The sequence below is a fragment of the Falco biarmicus genome, chromosome 1, assembly GCF_023638135.1.
Source record: "Falco biarmicus isolate bFalBia1 chromosome 1, bFalBia1.pri, whole genome shotgun sequence".
Classification (NCBI taxonomy): Eukaryota; Metazoa; Chordata; class Aves; order Falconiformes; family Falconidae; genus Falco; species Falco biarmicus.
The window spans coordinates 78937541-78963132 of record NC_079288.1 but is presented as its reverse complement, the minus strand read 5'-3'; the positions used below and the strand labels follow the sequence as shown (position 1 = coordinate 78963132).

Below are 25592 nucleotides of genomic sequence, written 5' to 3'. Positions count from 1 at the left end.
TTTTAAATCTGCAGGGATTAAAGTAGGATGACAGTGCAAAATTAATGGATGCAGTTATGCTATGGAAATTGTCTCACAAAATAAAAAAGACACAGTTCTGCCTGAACTGTGGAAACTGTGCTTGTTCACACCAGGGCTGAATACAATTATCTTGTAAATTGGAACTGAATCCAGAAAATTAGCATGTCTAGGATATGCCTTAATTATGTTGTTTTCACAAGAAATGTATTTAGAAATTTTTCTTTATTAAATTACAAGAAAACTGTTTTTATTAAGAACAGATTCCTTTTTTGTATGCAGTAATAAAAAATATTAATTTGTATTAATAAAAAATAATTTGTTGTTATGAAATAGTGTCCATTAACAACTATGTTAAAATTCTGTGATTTCCACCAGTTTTACTTTATAGCATGTTTTCTGGTTCATATTTGCAAGGTGTAGCTTAAGCTAAATGGAACTTGCCATGATTTAGGATTATTTAATATTTGGACTAATGAGAGCATATGATCCTATCTTTCTTCCTACTTTTTTCCTCTGTAGGTAAGTGCCATTACTCTCGTCCTCTTGCACAATTCTGTCCTAGCAAAGAGGCTGGTTATAGATTGGTAAACACATTAAAAGTGATTCTATGAGACTGCAGAGACTAGAACACTGCTTTTGTAAAAATTTACGTGAAACAGAGTAATCCTTTTACTCATCAGCCGTTTTGGAATCAGATTCCGTAATATTTTCAACTGTAGCTCATTCCATTAAAATTTTAATTTTTCTTGAGGTCTGTAAATATGGGGGACCCTTGCAGTATTCCCTTGAAGTCAGTAAGTTTATGTTCCTCCTTGCCAAGGAGAACATTCAAAACTGTTCTTGAAAATCATTGTGGCACTTGTACTTCTGGTATTTGTCTGTATTTAAAAGTGGGGCAGAATAGCATCATGAGTGACCGTGATGGCAAAAAAGTGCCAAGCTCTTTGAGTATTGGTAAGTAATCTTTTAATGTAGAAATTGTTTAAAAAATAAAGACTTCAATTCTTTTAACTAAATATCAGGACAAAAAAGATGGCTGTTGCTGATTTTCTTGTCTTCATTCTGATTTGGAAACCTTAAAGCGGTATCCTTTATGAAAAAGAACATTTGTTGGATCAAATTTCTAGAGTTCAGTAGTGTTTTCAAAGTTGGAATGTATCATATATTCCTTTTAAAAATCAGTGTGAGGACTTTGTTAGAATGTTCTATCTTAATTGTAACCATTAATAATGCAGTATTATTAGCTGTTATTATCGATAATAATGCTTGATTTTTTTTTCTATTTTGTTAATTCCACTGAAGCAACTTTTTTGTATTTCATCTGCTAATTGAAAGCATACAACAGATCTCTCTGGTATGAGGTTTTTATACTAATGAATGACATGTCTCTGCTGGATGTTAGCTTTGGCATCTGTGGGTGGCAAAAACCCCTAAATGCTCATTTGACTTAATAATGAGTTTTTAAGTGGGTACCTGTCTTTGACTGATTTAAATAATCAGACAAAGCTTACACTGGGAGATTATAGCTTGTATTAGAGCAACTAGTATACTAGGAAAATCAGACAAGAAGAGCTAAACATGCCCCAAACTTTTCTCACCCTGTCAGTTGATCTAATAAAAAGTATTAACTCTCCCTGCAGAGTTTGTCTTACTGATGTTCTTAGATCATCACGATGGCCACACCACCACCACTATGGCTAGGATAATTTCATTATTTAAATCAAGAAGCCTCTTCATTCTCAGCTTATAATTGTGAATTTAAATTTGAAAAAAATGTGTATTTTTGTCTTAGGTTTTACTAGGTTTGTTTTAAGCTATGCTAACTTGCCATGGGCTGCCAGTGTACACAGGTTTCACCATGTACTACGTATTGTGTCTTTTGCATGTATTTTGTCCTAATTTTTGTCTAAGATGTAACTGACCAATTGATAGGTTTGCTGTCTGCTTTCATGAAGGTGGTGAAAAGGCGAGTTGTGAAATAAAACCTGCATGCCAGAATAAAATCTCCATTTTTGTATGTAAAAGGTAGATCTGGAATTTTAGCATGCTACTAATAGAGTTCTTATGGGGCTACTGTTGTCTCATATATGGATATTCTGATATAGATATATGTAGATATGGATAGTCCAGTGCCTAACACTGCTGTTTTGGATCTGTGACCACAGCTTAGGTTCTTTGTTTCTTTTTTCCTTTAGCTAGACCTGTCTGATGTTGCTTGGTGGAGTAGCAGTGAAGGACAGATCCGTTTCTTGGAGTGTGCCACCTGGGGTCAGCTTTTAAAACAGGACAGTGTAAGATGAGCAGTTAGTGATTTTTGCAGTCACTCGCTATAATATATAATAGCTCAAACCTGCTTGCTGAACTATAATACATAGCTTTAAATAGTGTAAGTTGGTCATGACATTAAATGTTGATTTCTTTACCTTCAGTTACTGTAGTGTACGTAGTCATGGAGCGGACCAGTAAGGCTTTGAACGCATCCAGTGCTTTCTGCCAGGCATTCTTCTGCTCTATTCAGACCTTTGACTGTTACAGTCCTGGTAGGCAGGGGTTTGCAATGTTCCCATTGTCACGTTGTTAGAGTTGTCATTTATGTGGCTTCATCCTGGGCTAACTAGCATATTTTCTCAAGTGATTTCAGACATGGTTTAGTAGTTAGCCCTAATAACTGGCATCACTGTGCCCAGCGGGCAGTTCAGATGCAACCAACTTGATTGGTAGGAGGTTGGGAGAGCTTGGTGGTTTGATAGTGGCCAGAAAGCACCAGCTGTCTTTGAAAATAGCTTATGGCACTCTTTATTTGCCTAGTACAGATATAGCCAGTGTGTGTCTAGGTTGCCATCATCTGGTTCTGGATGATGCCTATGTTATCCCTGTTATCCCTCAGTCTTTTCTTTTTTTTTCTGTCATCATTCTTAGTATGTCTTTCAAGAACATAATTTTTTTCAGATTTTGTTCTCTAGACTGCTCTATTAAGAATTTAAAACTCTTTTCAGCATAGTCTAGAAGATCATCTTCAGGCTTTTACTTTGGCATGTGTGATCTTATCAGGTACTTTAGTTATATCCATTGTTACTCCCTAAATAAGGAAAAGATCATGCCAGTGGTATATATTTATTATTTTCACAGATTGTGCACTAGGATTAATGTTAAGCTGGTACTTTATACTGAACCATAATTTTTAAAAGTTACGGATATATGCTTTTAAGTTTTTCTTACAATTATAGACTTTATCATTGAAAGTTCTTATGCTCTTCACACTGTTTCGTAGAGTATCTGACAGAGGTGGATTGGTCAACAGATGAGTACAGTTGTGTGTAACGTCTTTATTGTGAATTGGAGACACTTACCTCTAGATACAATCCAGAATGTTAGACTGTGTGGTATTTTTGCAGACAGTGAGAATAATGGGATTTATTTTCTGTTATTGCAATTGGTAAGATGACCATACTTAAGTAATTTTACTGTTTACTGTTTTCTCCTGCTTTTGGGTTATTTTGTTTATTTCGTATTATGGAGAAATTTGCCATGTAAATTTGCATATAAAAAGTGGAGTAGTCAGAGAATGTGCCGAGAGCTGGATTACATCTCTACTTCCTTTGTTAGGTGCATGTGGCAATGCTTATCATGGTAGTGCTCATCCCATACTTTGGTGCCTGAGAAGAAGGCCTGTGTTGCCTAGGATGGATTCCATAGGGAATTCAGTCCCCATATGTGCAGACATTTGCCATTGTATGGAGAAATTTCTCCCAGAGGAAGCAGTCAGCACGTTGTCTGACCCTGCCACTCAAGTGGTGTCCAAGCCTTACTGCCTCTGGGCTTGGCTGTCCAAATCAAGCCAATTTCTGTCACAGAACCAGAGCACAGCATATGCTTTCAGGGACTAGTTAGGAATGTGTATTCTTCCTAAATCCTCAGGCAGTACGCCTTACTTCTTGTCAGTAGCCAGTACTGCCAGATGCAGGTGAATTCATAAGCTGTCAACGTATCTGATGGAGTCACATTTATGAAACTACAAGGATCAGCCAAGGTAGCCAAGTTAAAGTAACAACCTGAAGCTACAGAGGGGTCATATCCCTTAGTTCAGCAATATGAAGGTATCAGACCTTGGTTTTGGCTCTATTATTTTGGTTCTGGTTTCCTTCAGTAGTGAAGAAACAGTCAATGATCACAGAACTGGGACTCTTGGTAGACGGGCAACCTCTCAGGTGCCTTTCTCTATAACCTTTGGTACCTAGCATTTGTTTAAAATTGGGCTTACTCTCTTTGAACTGAAACTGTTTGCTCTTCCGGCTCTAATTCATGAGGTACATGACATTAAGTCAGAATAATACCTTACTGCACTGGGGTCTGTTGCTGAAATGCAGAGTTATTTGCTGTGTAAGCCTGGCCCTTGCTTCGGTTTCTTACCTTATGCCTGATTTAAGAGCATCTTGGCTCCTCCCAAGAAGGTGAGCAGTGAGGCGAAGTTACTCAAGGTAATAAGGACAAGAGCAGTCTCTGAAAATGAGAGCAGCCTGCTTTTATAAGACTAAATGACTGGACAAACAAAATGGCAGATGAAAATGTATGCAGATAAATGTAAAGCAATGCAAATGAAGCAAAACAGCCCTGGCTTCATACATCAAATGATATATATATATATATGTATCTCTGAGCTGTTTCTTCTCAGAAGTGAGGTCTTTGAGTTATAAGGGAGAGTCCATGAAAATGTCAGCACAGTACAGTAGCAATGAAACAAATCCTGCATTGTGAATTACTGGGGAAGGAATAGAGGAAAAAACCCCATAAGGATTCCATTACACATATCTGTGATTTGCCTGCGCCTGCTCTCTTTATTTCAAATATGTTATATTAGAAGTAGAAAAGGAAAAAGAAAAGTAGAAGTTCAGAAAGGCATAAGAAAGAGTACAAAATCATGGGTGGCATAGAAAAGTAGTTGGGATTGACTGCTCACCTTCTCCTTCGGGACAAGAAGACAGCACCATTAATTAAAGGCAGCTGAAGCCAGGAGCAAAACAAACAGAGGAACACAATTGTTCATGCAGGAGGTGAGTCCGTCTGTGGGATGCCTCACCACTGAGTGTTGTAGATGCAAAAAATTTGCATGTCCTAGGGGGAAAGTGGACAAGTATTGGGAAAAGAGAGCCACTGGGGATTATTAAGGACACAAGCCACACCAGGTTCAGGAAATGTCCTGAACTAAAACTATCCGGGGTCTGGGAGAATGTAATCAGGGAAATATCCTAAGTGTTGCCCAGTGCTACTCGTTGGTAGACATCCATGTATGGCCACTACTGAAAACACAATACTGGGTTTGATAAACCTATGGCCTTAGACATAGTGATGGTCATTGCTTCTCCTTAACTGTGGGGTTATGGATTGTGCTCTCAGTACAGGAAACGGTGTTACCATTCACTTGGTGTAAGCTTGTTTATTTGTGCAGTAAAGGGCTGGCTGACCATAGTGTCTCCTAGCGTGGTGTAACTGCTGTGGCTCTGGGAGTTTTTACTGTCTGTCCTGCAGCTGTCTGAGGGAGAGGGTACCTGCAGGTTGCCTGGTTAGTGGTTCTGCTGCAAAACCTATTGCCCATGCAATTCCTGGGTGGGAATGAGGAACAGGGTAACTGGTTTCATGCCTCCCTGTTCCTGCTCTCCCTTGGCTGCTCTTCTTGTTACCTGGTATGTCTTTTTGTCATGTGACATGCTAGCTAATGGGGGTAAGGAGGGATTTTTTCCTCTGTGAGTGAGACTTGGTCAATGTTAGGAAATGTACTAAGGCCTTATCGAATGAACTGAATTGCTATTTCTAGAGTATAATCACGGAATACATATGATACAAATATAGCACTGTAGCTGTTTGTGAATGGTTTCTGACCCTGTCTTCATGTTTAAACTGCTGGGATTTTGGCTAGGAATTGGCACCATTTAATTTTCACTGTCCTCATGGCTTCTTCAGGCTAGTGAAGTTAAAAAAAAAAAAAAATCACCTGTGGAGCTTCTATTAGTTGAGCTACTGCTTTTTATTCAGTATTAAATCATCAAAACATTTAATCTGTTCTTCTAATACTTAAAAAAGACAGTAAAGATCCCATCCTCTGCTTCTCTTTGGACTGAGAAACTGCAGAAGGATGGTATTTAAGCATTATTTGTTGGGCAGAAAGTGTGCATTTCTTTCTGAAAATAGACAAATATTGCTGGTTTATCTGGAGAGTAGGTGTGGTATTGAAAATTATGAGAATCATGTTTCACTTGGAACACAATCCTTGTAAATGCCAATGCCCTGCTTACTCAAAAGAACACAGAGCATTTTGGTAGGATGAGATACATTGCATAATATGCATACATGTGATTGTAGTCATACTGAGACACGTACCTACATGCCAGGAACCAAAAGAAATTTGCCGTGAGTCTTACAAGTTTTAACAATATTTTTTTGAAGTATTTATAGATTATATTTTAAGTATTTTTAATAGGGATTGGTGACCTGCTTCATTCAGATAGTGTACTCATCAAAGGGGAATGTACTAAAAAATACAATACTTTGGAGGAGAAAACAATGTTGACTCAATGCTTAAACAAGTTTGGACAAATGTTTAAGACTGAGTCCTGTAGGCCCTTACCAAATGCATTTTACATTAGCAGATTCCTCAGCAGCATGCTGTTGTCTTTACAGAAGCTTTATTGTTACACAGGACCTGCCTAAACACCATTTTAAAAGCTGCCTGTTCCTTTTGATGAGAAGATACAGAACCAGTATTGAGGGCGGAGAATGTGCTGGGGAGGGAGGAGAATGGGAGAGGTGTTGATAGGGCAACAGGCAGAGAAGCCTCATTTTTTTACTGGACTCTGGAAGAAGTAAATATGTGTTCAGAAAGAGCATAATCATAAAGTTGAAGGCACTGTTTCTTAACAATGAGCTATTAAACTATTTATACATGGAGAAAACTTTTACTGATAGTCAAGTGTCTGTAAGTATGAAGTTTTATTTGTCTAAAGTGAACAGAAAACAGGAATATGGTTTAATGAGTAGTCATCCGAGCTAAGAAACCTTGCAGTGAAATATGGTAAATAATGCTTCTAAGGATTCAATGAGGTTTTTAAAGAGACAAAGTTTGTAAGTATAAGTATTTCAGTTGACTTTCTGTATAAGCTCTGTAATGAAATTAAGAATACACCTTTTTAAAGACATGTTTCAAATCTCTCTTTAGCATTGCATTGTTTTTAAAATGTGGAGTGAGTATAGTAGATACACAGATACTTCTCTAATTAAGTTTTCTTTCACTTAATTTTCTCTATACTTGCACGTGTATTTCCGTAAAGTAAGAATATCATGTTATAGTTACAAGTTATCTTGTAATTGTTACAGTGTTTAAGTTGTGCAGCTAAATTGTTTTTTTTTCTTCCAGCTGGATTTTTATCCAATAAAGCAGAATCCAGATGGTATGAGTTATTAAAATAACTGAAAATAAATGAGAAGTATTTCTAGAATACAAAATTTTTGAGGTGTAGAGACTTCAGATCAGTTCTAGTTTCTTGTTGCTCAGAAAACACATATTTTATAAGTAAAGGTCGTCCTAGCTGTATTATCCAATTTTGACATTATAGTCTTATTCTTTATATGTTCCAGAGTTTAGTTGTCTTTAATGCTAAAAGTATCGCAGCAAAAGTATCAGTTTTTAATATGAAAGAGGAAAGAAACAATTGTAAGGCTTAGGAAGATGTGTATGCATTGTTTCCTTAAAAATTAGTAGCTTTCATGCTCAGATTTATACTGATTTCGTCAAAATCTATTGGTTCTTAGAGGCTCCATTTGCAGTATAGGAAATTCAGAAGCGACTTAATGTGTTTCAGTGATCTGTCACTTAATCATATCCTCCTTAATATATAATTTAATTTTAATTTACAATTGGGTTGCAAGTCACCTTCCATCTGGATGTGCAAGTTAGGCTGTTTCTGCGTGTTTTGATTAGTGGAGAGAATTCAGTTGTCTTAAAATGCCTATGAACAGAAGGGAAAAAATAGTAACTATTGAAAAACATTTTTGAAAAAGTGTGGGTTTTGTTAGCAGTTTGGAGTCGGGCTCTAAAGAAGTATTTTTCGAAGTTTACAATACAGCTTTCAAAACCAAATATTTGTTTTTAGAGTAGCTTTCTGGATGGCAGATCTTCCTGAACTTAACACTTTGAAACTTGTACACGAGTCTGAGAAGTGTCAGCAGACAGCAGGGGGCACTCAGAACAGCAGTTTGCGTCCTTTCCCTTCCCTTCCCTTCCCTGAATTTACTGTATAGGAGCTCTTCGTATTTGACAAGGCAGCTTGTATTTCAGTTATTTATACACGAAAAAATTCCAAATAGTTTGGCTTGAAAATATTTTTTTGTTAATATTGCCTTGGAATAGGAAGGACTTTTATCTTTAAAATCGGTAAACCACAATGTTGTAAATTTTAGAGACTCTTCCCTCTTTTAGTCAGTAGCAAATATGGGGGCTGTTTATTGTTGACTAGCTGACAAATCATTGACAAAAGATATATCTAGACCGCTTATAGAAAATTTGGAGAATTAGGAAAACCCCTCATATTTTCTAGCAAAGTTCCCTTAATTTGTGTGTAGGCTTTTTGATACTCTGTCTTTTTATTTCAGTAACTAGGGTCAGTGAGCTAAATCGTATTCTTACAGATATTTTTTCCCTGGCTTTCATGCAAGTAGTTTTTAATTTCTTTAATATGAGATAAATAAGTACTTGATATGTAAGATTTTTAATGGTGTATTCTGCCAATGTCAAATTTACTTAAGGAATTTGTGTGACGGAGCTGGTCCAGGGGATTGTCTCTTTCTAGTTGCCTGGCGTTTTTTGTGTGTCTCTCCTTCTTTTAGGAATCAAGGATATATTAAATCCTATTCATCTTTTGACAAGTTAAAACTTACCCAGACTTCCTGTCATTCTGTCTTTCTCTTCAGCTTTTTCTGCTCTGCAAACGTACAAAAGAAAATATGAGCAGGAAGTGGAGGAAGGGTAGAAGAGAAAAACAGATCAACCATATCTGGGGTCTCTACCCCTTCCCACAGTTTGGCTTCTGAGCAGATGGATGTGGGTTTACAAATGTTGTCTTTGGTATATCTGAAAAAGGTTTTTAAAGCTGTTGTGCCGTATTTTAACACTTTCCATTAATAGCTTTGCAAATTAACATTCCTTCTGTTTTTGACCTTTGAACTTTGAGTTGCCTGCCTGGTTTACAAATATGGTATACAAAATCACAAGATTTTGAATCTGGCAGCTGCTAGAAATAACCTGTGAAAATGTGGAGGGATATGAATTTTTTAAAGGGCTTGCAGAGTCACGTGATATTTCGTAGCCATTATTATTATTAACTGGTACTGTCTAATTGGTAGAGCTCATTTGCAGTGCCGGTAGAGTCACTGTATGGAAAAAATGTGAACGTGCAGTGCTTAGTTCAATGAAATAAAATCAACAACTCTAAAGGTCTGTTTAAACTAAGGGATTATTGGGTTTATAATGCCAAATACGAGTGCCTAGAATGTATAAAACATTGCCCACACACAGTGTTCCTAACAACGTTCACTACAGTTGCTCTGTTGAGCTGCTAGTCTTGCAGCTACATCCCATTGCATGTGGGGTTATTTTTCTCTTGATCATTCGTGTGTTCTTGCAAGTAACATGCTTATGTGCTAAAACTCTGCTAGTACATTGGGTCTTTCTAGGTGATTCCTGAAGGACTTGGGTTAAGGGTTAAGTAAATACTATTGATAAAAGTCCTTTTTTGTGTTACCCCTAAGAGGTAACACAGGAAAGTTCTCCAGGCATTTCTGATCCATTTGCGCTTTTACTTATACAATGTAAGGATTATTATGTACCTGGTCACCTGCATATTTGTAATGGTGTTGCTGTTAGGTTAAACTATTGACAGTGAAAATACATTCTGCATCCCACTTGGTTTAGCATCAAGCAAAACGCTGTATTTAAACACCTCTGGTATTTTTGCTTTATAAAATTGTAAGTTTTTAATGCTTACCCACAGATAGTAAAACTGTTCTTCTGTGCAAGTATTGTAGGGCATTTGCTTCTTAAGTCCTAAAATAATAGAGGGTGTAATTTCTAAAACACATTCCTTCCTGTCTACGCACCCGTTTGTTTCCATTGCATTTCTTTATGGTGTTAAGTACTTATAGAAGACAGCATTCAAAAGTGCAGTGGTGTGCCTATTCAAACAGATAACCAACCATAAAAGGAACTTTGTCCATTGCACCAATTTTCTTATGTCTCTGGAATGCTTGTTAAAGTATACCTCCTCCATTTTCACCTGTAATTAGCTTAAAATTTCTTCTCTGATCACTCTAAATTGAAGATTGAATTTTTCTGTTAACCAAGTCTCTTCATCCTAAATCCAAAAATGGTAAGATGTGCAGACTTGGACTGTCTTTTGCAAGGCAGTCTGACCATGAGATCTTGAGTAAAGGCTCTTAACTTCTTTTTGCCTCATTTTCTCTCTATATAACTTCAGAGTAATATTTGCCTTCTTCATAGGGTTGTTTTTGTATTAGGGGCTCAATGTAGGAACTGTATGGAAGTGCGGAATACATGCTGCACTGAACAAGGGAGAAGATTACTTTTTCCTAAACTACTACTACTAGTAAGTCCACCTTGGCTTTAAAGACATCTCACTAGCATAAAAATGCCCACTAATAATTCCCAGTTTGCATTTATGGTGTTTATTTTTAGCAGAAAATTGTATTCTGATTGCTTAAAAAATAACAGCAGTGAATGGTTTAGGTACTATCGCTGTTTACTTGTGAATAGCAGCAAACTTCATGAAATCCTATACTTGCCATATACAGTCTCTTGAAGACAGTGCTGTCACAGGCAAGTTAATAGCACTTCCCTCTTACATTACAAGTAGCCTATTTTGCTCTCTGTTCCTAAGGTGCTGTGCACAGAACTGTCTTGACATCAGTTGAGTACAGGCTCGGGTAGTGAGGAAGGAAGGGCAGAATACCAGCTGGTTTCTGAAAGGAGAATTTTGTCTTTAGTGACAAAGGGCTGCTTCTAGGTTTAACCAAATATGCCAGGTTTCCTTATACTGAAGATATTTACATACAATTTATAGTATTAACCACTGAAAAGTTAAGCAGAATAGACCGTTAGAGGTCCTACTGTATTCTGGCTTGCATTATGTAAACCTCTGAAAATAGTGGTTTACTATGTGAATGTTTCTATAACTAATGTTAGGTGATTAACTAGTGTTTTTCTGAAAACTGTCTTGGAAATTATTTTATTGAATACAGGACTGCCACACAGTTCAGTGTTATTTTATTTTCCTGATTTGTTATAGGAAACATTTTAAAATACAATCAGCATGATTTATATAAAATGATCTAGCTTTTCTGGTGAGAGATAATTGAGATCTAATCTGAATCCCTGACGAGCCACTGCTTCCTGCATTGGCCTGTTGCTATGGGTAACATAAAGGGAGTAAAATAGAACTTCATACGAAATGCCTTTAAACTTTACTGGCATGTACAGGCATGGAGCAGGGTTGATTTTTTTAGTTTAATCTTTGAGGAGCTGATGTGTTAAGGAAATGCTTTTTCCATATTAAGTGAAGATGAATTTAGGAAGAGTACTGTTAGGAAAAATAACTGCTGTTTCTTACGAAGAGCGGGTAAGTGATAAGAATTATATTTAGCTAAGGCAAGGCATCGTTGCAGTGGGAAATTAAAGAGGCTATTGTTATTGGCAAGAAATTAGAGAAGAATGTTAAGATTTTCAGAGTGCTTTTTGCTTAGCCTTTAAGCTTTTTTACTTTTAAAGTATTTGAGTTAAAATTCCTTTGTAAATGCAAAATTGGGTTTTATTATCAGAGAAAGGGGAATCTTATTGTACCAACTAACATTCAGATTTTGAGATGTATTTATGAGCAGTGCCCAATATGCATAAAGCTAAAAAAATCAGTATGCTTATAATATGTGCCTATTTTTTAATTCTGTGCAATGTGTTTTGTATATGCTTTCTGTACCACTATATCAATATTACATCTTTAGGTAAAACTGTATGTATTTTGTGTATATCTTTATCAAAAAAATATTAGGCATGGATTTGGCATTTAAGGCACCGTGTTTATGTGTGATAAGATTGGTTTTGTTTGGGGTAAAAAGTTGAACATTTATTTCTTAAAGGAATTCCAAATGTCACATCATTTACTGTTCATGTGTTGTTTTTATAGATTCAAATTTTTGTCAAAAATATTTAACCTTCAGAGAAGAATATGTTTGGTAAAATTATTGTACAGTGTTTGTCCTGTATTTCTTTTCCTTGGGAATGCTTACATCTATAATACTTTTGTAATAGCTATTATAAACGAACTTCCTTGGTGGTAAAGAACTGAAAAGACAAATTATGTAATAGTTTTCCTTTAAGTGGCATCCTGAAGGTGCATGCTTCTCAATAAAATCCTAAATCATGAAATTAATTGCAATAATATTTTGAAATGAAGATAAAAACACTCTAATACTACTCTAGTGTTTAGGTGGGAAGTACATTTGAGATTATTTATTAGAAGGAAGATCTAGCAATAATTTGAGTAATATGGCTTTATTTTTTTTATTTAAATTGTTAGACCAGTGTATACTATGTTTTGAGATATGATCTTCCTCCCAGAGATCACTGGAGTTCAAGGCATTTGTACAATGTTAATGCTGTAATGAATTTAAAAGGATAAAAATATGTGTATGTAATGTAAGTCCTGGAGTAATGTGACTGAAGATCTAGGGACCTGCTCGTAATTCATACCTTGGCAAAAGGAGAAGTTGCTTCAGGTGATTTAATAAGGTGTTTGAACAAAGCTAGATGCAAGGAGACAGTCGAATGAGTGATAGGCTTTCCCTGAGCTAAGTGACAGAATGTTTGAAAGTTGGCAATTTGTATCCAGTCTATAAATCTGCAGTGCTTCATCTCTTAAAGAACACAAGAAGTCTCCCAAACTTATTTTGTATATTGAAATCATATGAGAAAATCAGTTTAGAAGGTTGGTGGAGCTAGTAGGTATGCTATTCCAAGCTGAAAGGCTTAATTAGAGGGGCTTTTGTACAATAGTGTGTGGTATGATACTGTGCTTGGTAAGTCTAACTTTGGTAAGATTCTGAAGACGGTGGTCAGAGAGTTCCTTGGATGCAAAAGTCGATGCTGGTATTGGAAGAAAGTGTGCTTTAGAAAGGACTCATAGAGAGGTCATTTTTAATCCCTTTTTCTCTGAACCTTTCTGGATGCCCAGGAAGAAAATGTTTCTGTTTAGTCTGTGGTTTTGTCATTGTTAGGGTAGGAGAGAGGAATAAGTCTTCACTCTCATTATAGATTTTATCCCTCTGCATCTCAGAAGGAGCTGGAAATGGACAAGGCTTTTTTGACTCAGGAAGGCACTCACCCACATTCTTTTAGCATAGATGATTTCACGTTGCTCTATTTTGTTGCTAAGGCCTGGCATTTCCTAGTGTGTGTCACGGCTCCTGGTATCCCCTTCTTTCCCTTTGTTCTACTGAAGTACTTGAGCATGACTTCGACTTGAATGACAAATCTTGAGGTGGAGAAAAAGGACATTTTTCTATTGTGTTGTCTGGGTAGTCTGTACACATGGATTTATTTGCACAATGTAATGTTTGGGATATGGGTGGGGTATTTTGGGGTTTTCTGCATGGTGGTGTTTGGGAGACTTTGGCAGTACTTACTTTGGTTGCTGGGACCTGATCCATCTAAAATGGAACATGTAAAATGGAACTAAGTGGATTTTCTGGATAAGAGTTTCTGTTAACTGAAAGATGCCACGAGACTAGTTTCATGCAGTGGAGCACACGTCTAGCAGGTTATGGACCATGAAAGCTAGAAGATACAGGCTGTTTCAGGCTTATGAATTATACTCCTTTATGCCCTCTCTCCCCGTGTACCCTGTTGTTGGTGCAAGATACTAGGTTGTCTTATTTCTATTTAGGGGGGAGAAGTACTCACAAAATAGTTTTCTCCCTGATAATTATTGTAAGCTAATACTCTTTTAGATTTCTTGCAAGTAGATCCTGAACACAACATCAAAAAACTCATGGGCCCTTCTGTTTTTTCCGCCTAGCAAAGACAGGTGATACAAAGAGACATTTTACATGTTTTCTCTTAATCAGAACTTTATGCTATTTAGTATATGATGGAGTATTTGCCAGTTTACAGAGACCTAGAACACCTTTTATGGTGTATGATAATGGGGAAGCCACTGTTCAGCTTGCTAGCTCTGGCATTGAGCTCCTCACTTGGATCACAGGGATCAAGAGCTTGCCCTGAAGTCTAGAGGAAGAGAGTTGCATCCTCCACCTTTGTGGAGTGTGTGTCTGTATACCTCAGCTGATAATCCAGCTAGATGAGCAAGCAGAGTTCCTATGAAGGAGATATACTGGAAGACATTTTAGTTTTCCTAAGCTAGATTTATTTTTTAACTTTTGGTAATCAGACTCCTGCCATATACTGTGGGCTTTTTCCTAAATGAATTTGGAAGTCAGGGTAATTCAAAGAACTGAATTTGGTTCTTATCTGGTTGTGAAAGGTTTGAGGGTTGAATGCAATTAGATTTTATCTCTGGGTGATAGTTCATATGGACATTCACAAAATTAATACATTTATGTCCTGTCATTTGGAATAAAATACCTAAATACTTTTTTTTTTTTTCCCCCGCATTAGCTCTAGCTGTCACGGGGTTATACCCTATCCTTCTTCCTCATCTTTCAGAAATGGCTACATACAGAAGCTGTTCAATTTTATAGCTCTTTAATACATATGTTTTTTAATAGGTCATTCTTAATACACATGTGTGAAGTGTTAAATTCCGTCAAATAATCAAACTTTATGTGTGTAGTAGATCAGATTTTTGTCCTGAAGAGACTCCAGTGGTGGTAAGCATGGGCGCTGAAGGATGAAAAACAACCCCCAACATATAGTGAGTTTTTAAAATGAGATCATCATAGTGTTTAAAAAAATCTGGTCTCGCAACTTATACCTTTGGACAAATCTAGACAAGTTTCAACTGAACAGTTTAGACAAGAAACTGCTTTGTCGAAATGTGGACTGCATGTGGTTTCTGACAGGTTTATATTAAGATTCTAAGTACTCACAAACATATTTTGAACTGTGAATTCTTACACAATAATTTCAACCTTTAGTTTCCAGCTGGTTTTGTTGAATTAAGTGGATTTAGTTCAGTTACATACATGAATTTAAAGAAATATTTTTAAAATAAATTTTATTCTGTGTTCTACCGAATTAACCTGGTAATGTTTGGAACATGCTGGGTAGTTTTAGTGGCACACTGTAATGTAGAAAAAATACCATATAGTTGGAATATATCAAAACCAAAGAGAAATTTGAAATATCTTAATAGCACAGAAGTAGGAGGTTGATATTTAGATAAGAAATTCCATTCTTCCAATGGGTACTTTTTTTTTTTTAATGCTTAAACATAGTAATTACTAAGGCCTTGCTTGAGAGATTTTAAGATGTTGATACATGTAATATAACATGCATTAGCCGAAGTATTTAAAATAAACATATAAAACCCACCCATGGTGTATAGAAAGCTCACTGCATTAACTTAGGCTGGAAGGATTGAGGTAAAATTATCTCATTGTCCACAGAACTTAATTAAGTGGTACTATTACCATAATGTTTGAGCTTTTCTGTGAATGCACACAATTTTTACTTTAAAATGATATTTTACAATTGTTAACTTCCCAGTTTTTGAAAAAAGTAGTGTAAATATACTTTTTATTATTATGAGCACCCTATTTATTTTACTGGATACCTTTCAAAAACATGAAGGAGAATTGTACTTGGTGTTTGAATCTGGATTCATGCAAGCTGCCAAAGTAAATTACCATTCCTAAAATGTATATATTTTGAAGGTATTTTATTTTTCCTCTGTCTAATGTGTAAACAGATACTATAATTTTATTTTGAGTCATGTTTTCTTCATTCTTTGATAAATGAATTGGAATTGTTAATTCATCAGCTGTTCTGTACAGTATGTGAATAAGGAATGAGAAGCAATATATTTATAAAACAGGTTTCAGTAATAGAAATTAGATTTTCTAAATTACAAACATGAATTAAGTTACGGCTTCTGAATGCTTAATATGCTTGCTAGACTTAAGTGCAAAATAGAAGTAGAAAAAGTGTCCCAAGCCTCACTGGAGAACTGTACCCAAAACAGGAGTACTTTTTTGATACCTGAAACAGTGCTATTAAAAAAAAGTGAGAGGTCTGGATACATTTTTGATTATATTATTATGCTTCACAGATTCAGAAGCATTTATTTTTGTGTAATTAAACAAGTGCCATATCTTTTTTATTATTATTATTTTTTTTTATCTTTTCCATGAAAGGTGTTTATCTGAACTAGCACCAGAGGAATGATGTCAATAGAGGCTACTTTAGACTTTGAAAGTTCAGAATACTTGTATGAAAAAACAAATCAGATCCTCTGATGATGATGTGAGTGGTGAGGCCGCAACAATTTTTAACAGGTTATGTTCTTTAGATAGTGTTAACAGCAGCATGAGATCATGCAGTGAAATAGAAAAGAGAAGGAGGGGAAAAGATATTATTTTGTTAAGAGTTACTGAAAGTTTTTGTGGATTTTGAAGGGCAGAGGAAATGTTTGTTGCCAAGGCTGGAAAATACAGACGAACTATGGAGAGAGAGCTTTTTTCTTGATCTGTGTATGTATGGATTGATTTTTTTCTTGAGTGTGTTTTCTGTCTTGAAGAAATTGTAGATAGTATAGGGCATTCTTTCCTACCTTTTAAAAGAGCAGTATAAAATAAGAGAGTTTCTTTTTAACTGTTCAGATAATTACTTAAAGGTTCAAGGATTCAAGGACACTTTAAATGACAAAGAAAAGATTCCCCAAGCTAAAATAATACTAATTCTTAATAGCCATTAAAAATCAGTGCAAACTTGGATCTAAATATCAGCTGTCCTTCCAGTCTTACCTAAACCGAGTGCCAAGGACCAAGCCCTGGAGTATGTCTGGGAAATGGTCAGTTACTTGGTTTTACAGAAATGTTAGCTGCCTTGAGGTAGTTTGTGATCAGAGGTGAAAAGTTTAGTGTAGATAAGCACAGAAACATCAACATTTCGCTAGAAGACTGACTGTCCTTGAAAATTCCATGTGAAATACTAGTAGAGATGGTGAGGAGTTTTTACCTAGCTTCTTGGAAACACTTCTCACACCCTTTTGGCTCTGTGGAAGTCAGAAGTGGTTGGCAGGGGAAGTTTTTGGAGTCATCTGACTGACAAAATACCAAATTTTAATGCCACATATCTCCACATATTTCAGCAAAATGAAGTACGCAAGGTGTTGTTTAAGTTTTCAGTCTTTGCAGGTCAGTTTTAAGGTATCTGCTTTCTCACATATACCAACCAATTGACTTTATTAATCTAAAAAGGAGTGTTGGAAGCAGTGTAGCTACTCCAAGTACACAGCAAGAAGTACTTCGTCCAGTAAATACTAGCGGGATCGAGTTCCAGGACAGTGGTTAAAAGGCCTGGGCTGAACTTCATGGTGGGGAGGAAACACCTACAAGAACAGCTGGTTTCTTTTCATTTTCTTCTCTCATGTTATCTATTCCTAATAAGGTGATAAAGTAGCTAACACTTAAAACATTATACGAAGCTCAGAGATTTCTAATACTTACCATGAAACTTAAGTAACACTTATTTTTCTCTTTCTTATTGCAGTCAGCAACTGTTTCTGATGGAGGTAAGCTGAAGCTTGTTTTTACTTTTATGATGAAAAAGAATCAATTTTCCACATTAAGCAACATAATATGTGGTAAATAAGGTGATATATTACAAGACGTGAGTCCAAAGTGGAGCAGAACTCTGTGACTTCTTTGGGAACTGTGCCAATGAAAATACTGCAGGATTATGTTCACATACTTTCACTGATTTATTTGCAAACTTTTTTTGTGTGCCACATCTCTCTCTATGCACGTTATTGTAACTAGGCTTCTTCATTCATAATAAAGAAGCAGAGCTGGTAGACTTTTGTATAATTGGATGGTAGGTAAAATCTTGTTTTCTGTTTTATTGTCCTTTACATACACTGTTTGCTTTTGAAGAGCCATACTCTAGCTCGTGAGTTGTAAGCTGTGTTGGTGCGTTGTTTGAGGTTGAAATTTCTTTACAGTGTGATGCATTTTGAGAAGACGATAAGTAATTTGATATTTGCAAAATCCCACTGTGGAGCTTTTGCAGTTCTGGAGTACTTTTAAGTAAACTCCTCTTTATGTCACCTAAGTTTATTTGTTTTGATTTTACCATGGCTTTAATGTTTTAAAGGACATGCACTCTTTGTTAAACATTAGAAGATGATTTCTCTGAACCCTTGAAATTAATTGAAACAGTTTAAGTATACATCTTTAATGGAATAAAGGGATTTATATAGTTTAGGGTATACAAGAGATGGCTTTTGTCATTTGTCTTGCTGGGCAGGAGTTGGCTCACTTGATCCTGTAGAGAAGTTCACTTACATACTTATTACTATGTTTGCTATTCTTTGACGACAGTACAAGACAATTTTATTAAATAAAAAGGGGGCAAACTGTGTTGCCATGATTAGTTCAGTGAAACTGAAGAAATATTTTGAATGGTAAGGGTAATTTTTTATATTACATGCAAATATAAATGCAAAATTAGCAGTGCTGTTCACAGAACTCCATCATGTCCTAATTTTCTGATGCCTTGGAAAACAAAAACTACAGCTGAGAGAAACATTAATGTTTTGGTCCTTTTGACAGAGCCATTTTCCAATGGCTGGCTGACTTCGCCAGATATTTCTTTACTACTGCAACAGTACTTCTGTCTAGGAGAGAAAGACTCTATATTGTATGTCTTGTCTGCAAAGTGTCAAAAGACAGGAACAGAAAATATGTCTGTTCTACTTTCTAGTTCTAAAATGTAGCCTGTGTTTTTGTGGGGAAAATTGTGGGGTTTTTCCTCCCAAATATGTTACCTGTTTGATATAAAAATCAAGACAAAGCACACTTTTTTTTTGGTATGTATATGTAGTTTAATTATATTCCAGGTGCTGATAGGCAAAAAATTTGATCTTTTTAAGCTAAAATGGAATCTACTTGTGTTTTGTCTCCGTGAATGTTCTTGTTCCATGTTAATGAAAATTATTTTTTTTCTATTGCCTATCCAGACTTGGAGATCTCTGTGATAGTACTAATAAGATATCATTTCAAGCTTTTTATGCTTTCAGCTGAAAATTTATTTTAAAGATCTGACTTAGTTTTGGCTTTCCAATGTGACTTTTATATTTCATTCCAATTCCATAGATAATAATTGTGTTTTCACAATTAATTCTATACATTTTTGTGAAGTCGTGAATCTAAGGGGCATAAGTTGCATGTATTTTTCTGCAGAGTTCTATGACCTGTTTTTTCAGATAGTGCTGAAGATTTAACATGGACTCTCTTAATTGTTAAATGCTGCTTAAGGGAGGGGTAATTTAAAAGTGGTTAAAAGTGGTAGTCGAATTATACTGAGTAATATTGAATCAATGCTTAAATACCTAGAAAATGGCTTCGAAAAGTGAGAACCAGAGAGACTTTAACCAGAAAAAGTGAAATGAAATAAAATCCTAATTCATTTCCTTTAGAGCTGCATTGAGTAAAAAGCTCTGATTCACGTCTGAATTACATTTTCAGGCTTTCACTTTTATTGAATATGTCACAGCACTGAAATTTTTCTAATCTTCTCTAACCTCACTAATTCATTAATAGATCCACAGATTTACACATTTTAGGGCATGTCTAGAGAAGTTTTCACTAGCGTAACTATTAGCATAGCGGTGCATACTTTCCTTCCTAGACTAAATCTTAATATTAGTACTGGTACATACAACTAGATATTATAAATACTGTTGTTAAGCTTTAGTCTGGGAAGGGAAATTTATGTGTAAATACTAATCATTATGTGTTTATATACATCCCTTCAGTATAATAGGAGGCACGACAGCTCTCTGTACATTTTCTTTCCAAGATCAATGAAGCCTCATGTAATACAGCTTTTATTAGGTTAGAGCCAGGCACTGCAAATCATCTACCCCTTGTTGTGTTTATTAAACATGGTAACTCAGCTTGTTCTCATCAGCCAAAACTGTGCGCTTGGGCTTTGCAAGATAGGTAACATGTAGAAGATACAGGTACCTGAATTAGTGTTGTTTCCAGAAATGCTGGTGAATGAATTGCAGACAATCAGAATGCAAACTGTAATAATGTTTAGATGCAAGATCACTGCTATAGATCAATTAATCTGCAGCACCTATGCTCTAGGAGTAGCAGAAATGATTTTATGTTACTGCAGCAACCTGTAACTAACAGAAATCTCAAAACCTGTCCATTTCTGCTGACTGTAGGATAGTGAGAATGTGTACACAGCATGCAGGCTGTAGCTGATGTTTTGAGCGCTGTGCCATCTAAATCATCACAGAGATATCAGTAGTCCCCAGCTAATGTCTGATTTTGGCTGTTGACACCTAGACGGCACTTTACAAAGGGCAGACCTTAAGGTCAAAGAACATATAATAGAAGTACATCATCATTCATCTTCCAACAGACAGGTGGTGAGGTATCTGGACTATTGAGAAGGTATGTTAGTTCTTACCTGGTACTTATTCCCTACACAGATCAGTTCCACAAAGCTGAAGTCTGTTATTTCCAAATACTTAAGCATAGCAGATACTATACATGTCTTTTTTTCTTTTCAGATACTACTTGGCTGTAGTTTCTGCTGTTTTTTCTTTTTAGTGTTCATGACCTGGAAAGAATCTTCATAAGGAAAGGCATTTTAAAAGACTTTTTCTTGAAAGGAACCTGGTGTTTACAATAATAAATAATGTAAAACTGTATTTTGAAAAGTAACTAAAGAAGGTAGAGCAAAAAAACTTCAGTGAAGCCTAAAATAAAACAAAACACTGTTTACACTTTTTGCACTGTAAGAAAGATGCATTATTACCTTCTAACGGGTATATGACTTATTTGTCAGCTACATTGGCAGTGCATGCTTGCTGTAGCTGTGTTCCACTGTAATATAAATAATTCAAGTTCCTTTAGCAGCAGTGGCAAAAGGTCTTTTCTTTAAATAATTTATGTAGCATTTTATAATGCTTTGTGGTAAGTATACTATTGCTTTCCTCTGCTTGAAGCCATGAGGGTAAAGAATCAATTTGTTTAGAATGGTGTTAGAAGCTGCCAGGAATTGCTGGGGGGAAATGCGTTAGCTTCCCTTAGCCCAAAGTTGCAGAGGAGCAATGTGCCGTACAGTAAGATTAATCTGCACCCAATGGGTTCTGGGATGTTACAACTGAACTTGGTATGGATTCAGAAGGATGGCTTTCAGTGAATGGCTTGAAGTATTTGATTAAGTGGCACCACAGTGGTTCTTATCAGCTTTATCCAGGTAATGTATTTAGTGATTATCTGGAGTATCTTAATTATATGAGTGTATGCATTCTGATGATTACAAGGGGTACATATGGCTTTTCACAATAATAAAAAGTATTTGTAGGTTGAAAAATGTATATGGATTTTATAAACAAATGCATACAATTAAATATCCTTAATTAATTGTATTCAGAACTGCTTTATATGATTTAAATCAAGACTTCCAGAGCCATCTTATCCTGAACACTTTCAAGATTTTAGTTGATTAAATGCCTGAATTTTCTTATATAATGCTATTTTTGGTAAGATAAATAAAACTAAGACCCTCCACAGAATGCGTAAACACAAAAGATCTAAAATACTGAATTTTGAGGAGTTTTAGAAAGCATTCTGTGTCAATTCTGTATTTGAAGAATGTAATAAATGAAACTGAATGAGTTTGCATAGAAAGTAGTACTTCCTTGCTAGGTATGGTGGCTCTTGAACAGAACAGAAATAAATTTGATTTCCTGGGATTCAGGATGCCTGAGTAACGAGCCTCCTTTTACAGGTAATGCAAGATGAGTCAGTGCTTCCACACAGTAAGGAGAAAGGAAGGCAGGCATTAGGAAACTTCACGACACTGCTAAGTTGTCTGTACACCTGAGTTGGGTTTTTCACGGTGAACTCTGGCATCCTGAGCTTCCCAATAGCTACTTCTCTTGTGTTTTTTTTTTAAACACGAGGAGGAGGCCACTTTGCATAACAGCTTTGTGGTTAGAACATTTGAGAGTGGGAACTGGGGCTCTACATTTCCTCTAGTGATCATCACAGAGTACTCATTAGACAAAATGCGTGACTTGGTTGGAAAGTTCCTCTATTCCTGCTTTCCAAGGTGGGCTGCGTGTACGTAGGAATGCGCAAGGTGTGAGAATCAGGAAATCTGACACTGAAGTCTTACCTTGGAAACATTCCTCTGCAAGAGGAGTAGGGGGAGCAGGAGTTACGTCTTATATTGTCTTCATTTAAGCGTGATTTGGATAAGTTGTGTACTAGTGTTATAGGTGAGTTTTTTTCTTCCCATCTGACCTTTCTCTGATTCTAACTGTGTACCTGCACTAGGTTGTAACTGTTTTAATTGCAACGTTGATGTATGTGGTAAGAGAAACTGGAATAACCAAGCCTTTTCTGGGAAACAATGTTGTTCTGTATTGTTTTCAGGTTGCCAAGTACCCCAGCAGAAATCTGTACAGATTTTTAAAAGCAAACTGACTGCACTTTTGCTTTAAGGGAGAGCAAAGCAGTGTCAGAGTTAAGTATGAATTCAAATAGTTCTTTCTAAAAAAAAAATCTGATTTAGCTAAATAAAATCCACCAGAACAGAGACAGTTTACTGTGAATGAGTAATCCCTTAATGCTGCTTTTAACACATTGGAGGACCTATGCCAGTAGCTCTCAAAGCTGTTGAAAATGCAGTCGTATTTTGGTTCATTTGTTTTCATGGGACCTCCAGAGTCGGGAGCATGTCAGAGGAACAAGAACACAGTGTAGTTTAGAGCAAGTGTAACTCTGACAAGCTGAAGAGACTGAGCAGCTGCTAGCAATTAAAGGTAGTTAGCAGTCACCCACTGGTGTAAACACTCAGGGACTGTAATTGCAGTTTGGTCTTCCTGCCTGCCATAGGGAGACTGAAGAGCCACCACTTGGGGGGAGGAAGGCGAAGCTGACCTGTATTAATGATTGCTGTGCCAAGCGTTTTGCAATCCCTTGAGTCCTAAGGCACTGTGACTAGTGGATTGAGAGTTGTGCACTTTGTGTGGTTACTGCCTAATTTCCCTGTGTCAGCCAAGTAGGTTTAAAGGGTTTGGTATGTAGGATGAGTTTACCTTTCTAATTTTGCCCGAAAGGAACTAGGAAATTTTTATCATTCATCACAGGGGAAAGCTGGGGATTGAACCCTCTAGGAGTAAGGCAGTATCTGAAACTGTTCCAGATCTATCAAGAAGTGGGTGTCTATTTATATCCTGGACTGTAAAAGAAAACGTATCCACCTGCAGAGTTAAAGCAAAATACTTCAGATAATAAATTTAGATATAATTCTCTTCAGATTCACATCACCTTCTTTCACAATAGTTTCACTTTGGTGACAGGTATTCTCTAACAAATCTAACAGTTGACTTTGTTATGCTCTTTCGTATATCTGAAAGGAAAAAGTGAATAAATATTTTAAGAAAATTTGGCATTATTTGCAGAGTGTTTTTAATTAGCTTTGATTAATCTGATGATAAGGTAAAGAAAAATATTTATATACCTAGTATGTTGCAATGGTTCTTAAATATTATCCTTGCTGAATATATATATATTTATTCTTCCCTAATCTAATTCTGTATCTTTGTCTTATTTTGTCTTATTTTTGTCTTAAACAATAGCTTTGCTTACAGAAATTTGCACCAGTTAACAGCTACATCTTAGTAAATACTTCTGAGATATGGAATACACTTAAAAATGAAGTTTCAAAACTATTTTTTCTGCTATCTTTACCACTATCTTAATAAGTTTTTGAAATACTTATAACTATCTTTGAATAGTCCTTTTCTTTCAAAGTTCCTACTTCCAGGGAGGAACAGTAATGTTTTGTAACATTGAACTTGGAAGCGCTTTGGTGAAATTACTCCTTGCTTTAGTTAGTCCAGGTGATTAACTGAGGAAAATTAACAACAGTAAAAATGTCCCTGTGAAGAACAGGCCATTTCTTACTGGTGGTGGGTTCAGCTTTCTCAATCAGTTAACATTCATAAAGAGCTATATATTTGCTTTTCCATTTGGCATTGAAGATTTCATCTATTTTATTTGAAGACATTATTTTCTCACATCTGTAACTGCTAATTTTTCAAAGAATTGAAATGTCTGCTTTTTTTTAGTCCCTTCCTCACAGAATCTTACTCAGTTTGGCATCTCTCTAGTGCAACCTCTCTTGCTCAAAGCAGGGTCTGTTACGAATCTCAAGGCTTTATTCAGTTATGTCTTCACAATTAATTATACCTCAGGTCACCTCTGTGAAGTGTGTAGCTGTGAGTATAACTATGCCAGTTTTACGTTTGTGTAAACTAAGAGATGAAGAGAGCAGTGGTTTGTAAAAGGGCATGCAACAAAGAAATGACAAATTTGTGAACAGGAGCCCGTTGTATACAGTTCCCTCTTTTACTTAGAGCAGCCATTTCTTTCACGTTTCCACTTCTATGGATAAGTTGTCACTTTAAGGATTTCTTTGTGCTTACTCTGTTTACTGATACCTGACAAAGATAATGTGGGGTTGATACTTGAAATTATGAGGCTGCTACACAAGGTTATGTTTTCTTAAATTCTGTATGGGTTCTTGTTCATTTGTTTTTCAGAATACAAAATGCACTTGTTTTTTAAAGATCTAAAGAACCTGGTCATTCCTCAGCTTGGGGTCCCCAGAGTATTGCAATAAGTCATCTCGAGTCTGGAAGGGAGTCAGGATTCCCTGTTTTTATCAGAAACCTTGAGGATATATGGTTTGATACCTCTACTTGCTATGGATGATGAAGGCATTTATTACTAGCTCATTTTCATTAGTAGTCTCTTCCTCAGTTGACTTCTTTCCTAAATTTTCAGTATTTAACAGGAATCTTTCATTTCCATGAAAAACTTCAGAGCCTGTCTCAACTGTTTTAAACACATATGAAATTTTGCTATTTCCTATCACCAAATAGGTTTTTGTCCACTTTCTGGTCAACTGTGGGTTCTTGAAGGTCTACCTTCCTTGGATAATCTTATGAAGGAGTGCAGTCCATAGGGTGAGGAACGTAAGCAGAAAATTTTGTCCAAAATGTTTTATTTTGTGAAGCAAGAAAAAAGATTTCCTTTTGTACCTGCACTTTTACTTCTGGCAGGGGATTGCTTTTAAGAAACACATTTAATTTTCTTTGCAGTGGAACAGAAAAAACTGAGAGATGTTTGGGGCTGCTTTTTCTATGCAGATGCTTCTAATAAAAATGGGAAGGGATGTTTTTGAAGCCTGCACTACTGTGAGCTTGAGCAGGAGGTGTGATAAATCAAGTAAACAATGC

General features: G+C 36.1%; 1 protein-coding gene across 5 annotated transcripts in view; it reads left to right on the top strand.

Moving 5' to 3' along the window:
• Positions 1 to 25592, top strand: part of RGS12 (regulator of G protein signaling 12) — an 87433-nt gene that overhangs the window by 26082 nt on the left and 35759 nt on the right. For 4 of the 5 annotated variants that reach the window (XM_056347824.1, XM_056347814.1, XM_056347841.1 and 1 more), the window contains exon 4: positions 17807 to 17828. In XM_056347824.1, the coding sequence (XP_056203799.1) occupies positions 17807 to 17828 (22 nt within the window). Of the gene's footprint in view, positions 1 to 6877; positions 6992 to 17806; positions 17829 to 25592 lie in introns of those variants that run through there. The other variant, XM_056347848.1, reaches the window with a different exon arrangement.